The sequence below is a fragment of the Lolium rigidum genome, chromosome 3, assembly GCF_022539505.1.
Source record: "Lolium rigidum isolate FL_2022 chromosome 3, APGP_CSIRO_Lrig_0.1, whole genome shotgun sequence".
Classification (NCBI taxonomy): Eukaryota; Viridiplantae; Streptophyta; class Magnoliopsida; order Poales; family Poaceae; genus Lolium; species Lolium rigidum.
The window spans coordinates 194052488-194060349 of NC_061510.1; the positions used below are offsets into that span (position 1 = coordinate 194052488).

Genomic DNA, 7862 nt, shown 5'->3' on the forward strand with positions numbered 1-7862 from the left:
AGAATTAGTGATACCAACATTATGCTTCAAAGTAACCTTTCTCATAATACAGAACATGAAGCTCTGTCAATCGCTCTAAAGGTGCATGTCCAACCATGAGTCTGAGGTTGACGATGAATCAAGAACTGGTGAAATTTCTACAACTTATATCCAGCTCATGCTAGGCCATATGTCAGGTATCGGACCTGCAAAAGTTACTTCATACCACTTACATGCGCATGCATCAAAGGTAATACAAAGCATGGTGCATAACGTTAACACAACATTTTTTTTCAGATCCCAGTACAATATTGTTCAAACGACTTATCCCGCATGGCGTTATAGCACTTAGGAGATTACAGGAAACATCTATCCAGTAATAAGCAGCAAAAGGATGGCCACTGAATCGACAAACATGGGATACAAAGAAATACTCAAAGCAGCATCCGCACAGTGTACGACATCACACTTCATTCTTCCTCCTCAGCCTCCTCAAGCCATTTGACAAAAGGCTCCAGGGTTTTCACAAATGATTGCCTGCCAGTTAGTAAGTTACAGTTATAAGGAGCTTCAGGCATATTAACTGAGACGCATACAGCGATCCTACGAAATACTTGCAACACATGGCATTTCAGTTGCATGCACATGATCAAATAGGTTTGATGCAAAGGATAAAATAGTGTTGTTACCTCCCTTTTTGGTTCGAACCCTTTCGGAACCAAAGAAGTATGGTATCTTCAGCCAAGACATCTTGATCATACAGTGATCTTACAATTTCAGGGAACAGCTTCATCAGCTTAGCATCCTCGTAGCACTGTGTCTGCACCTTGTATATAAGTTCCAGTTCTAGCTTTCCACTTGTGCAAAAAGCATTCATAAGACCAGCCCAAGCATTCACCTGTAAATGCAAAGAGAAAACAGAACAAATAAGATGCATCCTTTTCATTTAATATAACTCGTAATTACATGTCTAACTTCTTTATTCATGACAGGTCACGATTGCTATAGATTCCAAGAATGTAACAAATGGTCCAATTCCCCTTTACATGACTGTCAACACATATACACATGTTATCTTTATATGTTGTCTTTATTGTGAGTTATGCTTTTGCCTAAGATAATTGCAAGATAAAACACAAATCCAATACAAAGATCTTACCTGCCGAAGTGCTGAATTTGAATTTTGTTGCTGGTTCTTTCCAGACCACTGAACAGCTTCCATCAGAACATCCCACAGCATGCGGACAACCTCTAAATCAGGAAACTGAGCATCCTTCACCTGTTGCTTGACAACCTCAGTGACTTCAGAAATTTCAGCTTCTTCGCTGATCATGGTGGTCAGTGTTGACTTTATCTCCTTGAGTTTAACTTCAAACATTTTCTTGTCATTGTACTCAACAAGACTAGTCAAACCTTCTTTGCTGATGCAAGCACAAGAAAAAAATAAGAAGACAACGAACTAAGGAACAAACATTTCCACATGCAGATGAAAACATAATAAAGAAACTGAAACCAAAGACAAACACTGTCAACCAACTCACGTGAAATGCTCAGATAAAGCCTCAGAAGTTCTCTTTCCTGAGGGAAAAAATTCCAGTAAATTGTCCTCCATTTTGCCTTTCTTCAAAAGTGCAATCAGATCATCCAAACTATTTTCCTTGAGATATTCCTTGAAAAACTCAGTAATGAACGAAAGCACTATCCCTTTGGCAACAAGATTGTCCTTGAGCAATGGCTGAAAGACAGTTTCAGGTGGAAGACCTGATAATTTCTGCGAAAATGCAAGTGCTGTGAAAATGGCAAGTTTCTGCCTCTCATTTTCTTCAAAGAACTCCAAGGATTGGAGGAATTTGCGCATAACATTTTCAAGACTCTTTATCAAGAAAGGCCTCCTGCGTAATGTTTTCTGAATAAAGAGGACATAAGGCAAAATTGATTCACGTTGCGCTGCACAGTCAATGAGAGAATAGGGGTGGCGCTCTCCTTCTTCTTCCGGTTTAATTGTGCCAGGTTGAGTACGCACTCCAATGAAAACAACCTGCATTGGCTCAAAATTCAATTTTTGAATTGCATGGTAAAAGTAGACAGCAAGAGATTAATTATCTATTCCAGTAATCACACTGTGCAACAGTTAGTGTGAAAAAATAAGCAGGAATCTGAATGAATTTTTTTTTTTGAATGGGACACTGGAAAAGAAGACAAAATCAGCAAATTACAAATCTCAGATACCAAACAAGAAAAAGCCAACAAAACTTATCCAACTTCCACCAGTCATCTAGCAAGCAGATAATGATAATTTGAACATTTAGCTTTATGTATCATAACTACTCCCTCAGTTCAAAAATGTAAGGCATACAAATTTTGTCTAAAGCCAAAAGTTTCTATGTTTGACCGATTTGCAGAAAAATACGAACGTATACAATACTTAATCAGTATCAATACATCCATCATTAAGTACATTTTTATATTCTACTAGCAAACATGCATCTGCATTGCACTGGGAGAGAAAAAAATACCATCTTCTGAATGGTAACGGTTTGTACAACCCAAATTTAGGCACAAAATGAACCAACATAAGCCTGGCCCTAGTTTGGCCATTTATCTTATAATTAATTTTTATTATCTTTATATATGATCTACTCTGGTAAACTTTTGATTTTTTTTCCTTAATTTACTATTTTAGACTGTTTTCAATTTTTTCTGAATATACCGATGACAATCCTAGAACAAATTCTCAGATTCACATATGACATCTGATTGTAAAAGTTTATGGCCGAATCTCCAGCTAATAAATAAAATTGGTGGTGCCTAGGAACACCCAACTTCATAACAGATCGTGATGTGAATGTTATCTTTTCAATTAAGCGTGTAGTATATTCAGAAGGATGAACACATATAAAAGCCAGTACTTTGCATTACAGATGAATGGATGCTAATACCCCCTTCCGCCTGATGCTTTGCAGTTAAATTGGTACATATTGCTAGTACAGTATAGTGCAGTCCTGCCACAAATTATTTAGAATGGTTGCTGCAGAATGACTATTTTTGCCCAAATGAAGAATGTGACCATTATTTAACTCAATGCAAGACGCGACCTGACCGCGCAGTACTGCAAACTGAACCTTACGTGATGTAAAACTGTAGCAGATATCTGGACCTCATGCAAACTAAAGGTAGATGTATTCATATAGGATGTGAGCATGACCGTGGCCGTACCGACGGCAACGAAATCGCAGGTGCCAGGCGCAGGTCGGGAGCCCTGGAAAACAGCCGCATCGAGTCTGCTCCATGCGCGGTAGTTATATTGGTGGCAGTATCAACGACATTTAGGACTTGTTCCGTTAAACTAATTTTCAAGGGTATTGAAGTGTATTGGGATGGATTGGGGTGTATTTTGACTTATGGGGGGATTAAATCTCTCTCAATCCACGTGTATTGTGAGTGAACCGATAAAGGCCTTAGGGGCGTGGAGAAGAGCAGATCCATAACGGCTTTGAGTGGGCGACTATCTGAGATATTTTGGCAGGTCTTACTTGATGGTGCAACGTCTCTCGTCGAGGATGATCTACTTTGCGGCGGTGCAGGTGACGTTGTTTGCTGACCTGTAGCCACCTGAATGCACGAGTGATCGGGCATTGCTTCAAGGACATGCTGGACATCGCCCAGGCTTGTTAGCAGAGATTAATCCAAGAAACACTCCATACTTGTCAGGAGGCGTTCCACCTTGGAAGGTGGATGTCAATCCGACAAGCAGATCTTAAGAGTACGGAAGAGCACCAGCATCAGACTGAACTCAGGAGATCCTAGGGCCCAACTTTTTCGATCTTACCACGGCGTTCTGCCTAGTGAACTCCGGCAGGCCATCACGCTGACGTAGCTCTGTAGGAGCCGCCTCCTCGAGCAGCACAGCATCGTTCTCGTGTGCCTCCGATTCCAATACCTCCTCGTCTGGTGCAGACCGGTGAAGGAGAAATCTTCCCGTGGATGGCTTGTAGGCCTCTCGTATGTTTATACCCGACGACAACTTGAGTCCTGGTACTATGTACAGTTCATGTAGGACACGGTTTCCTTAGCCCAGGCCGGAGAGAAGACCTGATACAATACGACACGGCAAAGCGACTAACAAAATTCTAACGTCGGGCGCACACCTCAGTGGAGGTGTTTGCCAGGGAGATGAAGACAGAGTTAAAAAAAAAAACTTCGAACGAGATGAAGACACCTAAACATACTGCGGGTTGATCCAAGTTCTTTAGGGTTTAAAATGCAAACAAAATCTACTTGACAGTCAGACTACGGGGACAACATCTAATGGACGAACAGACCGCGGGTTGATTACAACTCTTTGAGGGGGTAAAATAGAAAATGAACGACAGACAACAGAACCCTTATTCCCTTTATTATTAGGTATAGATATAGTTTTCTTGCTAATATAAATATGGATAGTTTAAGACATTGGTCAAATTTTCTAAGGCTTGACCTAGTCTTATACTTTGGAATAGGGGGTGCACTATGAGTATGTTAAAAGACTGGACATAATGGATTGCACACAGAAAAAGGTTAAAACTTAACTATGAAGAACTCAAAACCATTTACTTTAAAAGTTCAATGTGCATATGTGAAGATGCATGCCCGAAGATTATAACATCAAAATTGCAAATAACAAGCCAACTATGTATGTACATAAAATTCACAAAAGAAGAAATAATGCAAAAAACAGTCTCAAAAAGAACTTGCAATAAAAACTTCCAAAATAAGAATAGCCAGTGTAGTCAAGCTGTCAATAAATGTGGATATCTGCAGAAAGGAATGGCCATATGTAATGAAGCAGACATGAAAATGCTCAATATATAGACAATTTACCTCAAAGAAAGTGTCACCGTAACGTGAGAAGTTGAGATCCGAGGACTCTATACTTTTGGCAACAAGTTCCTGCCAGGGGCACTTCATTAAGAATTAATTGCTCAGGACAGAAAATACAAAAAAAAAGTCAAAGGCCCGTGTCCAAATTACTAAGGTTAGCCTTAGCTACAAATGAAATATTAGGCAGTATAAGATTACCAGTCTAGCTTATCTTCAGTAAGCACCACAGCTAATATAAATTTTGCAGTTTTTTCATTTTCTCACAGATACAGGACATGTACACAGAACAGTTGCATTGACTAACGTAGAAAGTTGACCATATTTCACGTTTCATGAAGTACTCTAGTAGACAAAAGTCCTGAGTTGGTTTGCAAGGAAAAATGCAAGCAAGATATTCTTCAACTTCCTATTCCAAACAGAAGTAATCCTGATATATCCATTTGTTTAAAAAATTGCCCAACTGCATCTCTCTTATGAGAGAGCGATAGTTTAGATGTATTAAAATCTTTTGACAAGCCCAACTGCAGATCTCTTACAATATTACTGTTGGGGAAATGTCAATAGTATGTTAAGCAGGGCCTAACCAGATCTCCAGCATTATCCAGATAAATCTGGACAATTGCATCAGAGAATGATGCAGGGTCCAAAGGAGCCGCGATATTCCGCTTGCGGGTCTTAATCCGCTGGCCTCTGCACAGAACAAGAAATATAATGCTACACATGATCAATATGAGCTCTCCAAAGAAGTTCTACAGAACACTTAGCATTGATAGAAACGGTGAGATGGAAAGCAAATCACAACTAAAATAAGAGAACAATGTGAAGCAAATAGCATTCAGGAGGTAGAAAGTTTTTTTACGTTAGTGTGGAGAGTTGCAATAAGACAACATTAAAACAAATGTTAGAAATCGACAGCAATCATGATATTGTGAACAACAACTTATGTATTTCCAAAATGAAGTGTTTCAGAGACTGGCCCAGCTAGCCTTACACGCTACATTTAGAAATGTACAATATGCAGACAACAAAGTGCCATTCAAATGAAATTATTAGTCACATATAACCAAATGGAAAATCAACAGACAGAATTTAACACAGACATGTCACGTTGCACCACAAACTCACAAAAGTTATTATTTCAACAACGATGACACTGGGATCAGGCGACAAAGGAAAATAGAGCACAAGCATATATGAATAAACAAGAGTATTACCCGAGAGTGGGCTTCTCCTTCGAGCTGCAATGAATTGAGAACATAATTAGAGCATACCAGAAGAAAGATGATAGGGAAACAAAAGAGCCAGAAATTTTCCTCAATAGTTGAGTATAATGCCCTACAGATATATACTATTTGTGCAGGTCGATTTCCACTCATTCAACAATCAGATAACAAAGAGCAGAAGTACAAAATGTTCTAAACAGGAGTTGAACACGAATATTACTGAGGGGTTATTTGGTCTCAGCTACAATATTACTGAGCTGCAACGTAAGCATTGGCCTACTACGTAGCATTATTGACCATACTTTTGTGGCAAGTAACACACATTTGCAAAGTTAGCCTTGACCTGAACAACAAACATGCCCTTACTTTCTGCATAGTTTCTGAAATGACCAGATCTAGCGTAACAGTTAGCGCAAAAATCTATTAGGTTGCTTAGTTGGTAGATAATGTTTGCAAGCCAACAACATTTGCCTTGACTTTGTTTGGTTCCACAGTTTACAAAATAGGCTTGCCAACAAATTATCTGCATATTGGTTTAGCCGTTCCGGTACAAAAAAATAGCAAATGTTGTCTCAACCTACGCCTATCTGACGGCTAGAAATGGTTAGTCGGCCAAAACCTTGGCTCTTTGTTGCTATATGAATATTTAGATCAAATGAAGTCAAGAGGCTTTCACCAACCTGGGTTCTTTTCTGAAATATCGATAAGCTCGCAGAGAAATATTCACATGATATCTAGTTATCTACCATGCAATACAAACTCAACAGTGTGGATCAAAAGGAGATCAAATATAATTTTTCCAATAGAAACAGAAAATATAGACAGCTACTCCCCTAGTTTAGCTAGTTGGGTTGAGTTGTATGGCGCGGTGTTGGTCCTTTCTTGGACTTGTACCAAAATTTAATGTAAAAAATCAAGGGGCCTATGAAACTTATAGGGGCGCAGCAACTCCATCCAAAGTTTCGCAATATCAAAAAACCATCAAAGTCCGTTCATCGGGGTTATCAAGAAAACCCTAAACATCTGAAAAGAAATTTCTTAAGCAGAAAACAGACGAATCTATCTTAAACGCAGCAAATCGTTTGATTTACCTCGCAGGATTTAACCGAATAAACTGTTAGATGCCCCCGAAGACCTAACATGGGACCTAAACTACCAAAATCAGTTGGATCTGATCAAGACCTAACGTAGAATACTGAGACCTTACGATACCCATCAAACACCGTCATTCGCACTCCCAGAATCGCTACCGACCACAAATTACTAGTACTAGAACAAGCCCATCCCTCCGATCCAGCCAATCGTACGGAGCTCCGCGGATTCGTCAGGCATACAAACAAGGTAGCTCAGAGATCTACAAAGGCGACGGTTGCATCGATTCATACCTCATAAACAACGATCTGGAACGGAGACGAGGTGTCGAGGAGATCGGGGCTTCGAGGGGGACGGCCGGTTGTGCGGCCGCCGAGGCGATGGGGGAGGAGTGTTAAAGAAACCTAACTCTCGGGCGTGTGCGGCGGCTGTAGCGGTAGTAGTAGCATGAAGTCGGGTGAGGGGGCGAGACGAGTGGTGGGGATTAGCCGGGATCTCTGTCTTCCAGAAGGGCTTTCGCGTCAACCACGCCCGGGTGGGCTGGCCCAATTCGCGTCGACCTCGCTGGAAGCCTGGAACGTCCGCTCGCTGCTGTTTATTACCGTTTTTTTTAATTAATTAAAGCACACTTACATCTACTTCTCCAGACTTGTGAGATTCAAACTAATCTGCACCTGCAGCAGAATAACTGTAGTTTGAGAAAAGAAG

At 40.3% G+C, this 7862-nt stretch overlaps 1 protein-coding gene across 1 annotated transcript; it reads right to left on the bottom strand.

Moving 5' to 3' along the window:
- Window positions 1-249: 249 nt before the first annotated feature.
- LOC124702848 (eIF5-mimic protein 1-like) lies at window positions 250-7580 on the bottom strand. The gene is made up of 8 exons (XM_047235022.1): window positions 7448-7580; window positions 6054-6077; window positions 5424-5529; window positions 4840-4908; window positions 1521-2017; window positions 1139-1400; window positions 669-877; window positions 250-516 (listed from the first exon to the last, which is right to left on the bottom strand). The coding sequence occupies exons 1-8, from the start codon at window positions 7450-7452 to the stop codon at window positions 450-452; spliced, it is 1239 nt and encodes a 412-aa protein (XP_047090978.1). The 5' UTR covers window positions 7453-7580; the 3' UTR covers window positions 250-449.
- Between the last annotated feature and the right edge of the window lie 282 nt (window positions 7581-7862).

Coding starts and splice junctions, on each gene's coding strand:
- LOC124702848 (XM_047235022.1), bottom strand. Junction 2,018..4,839: donor ACGGTGACACTTTCTTTGAG/GTAAATTGTCTA, acceptor GAGCCAATGCAG/GTTGTTTTCATTGGAGTGCG. Junction 517..668: donor GGTTCGAACCAAAAAGGGAG/GTAACAACACTA, acceptor ACTAACTGGCAG/GCAATCATTTGTGAAAACCC.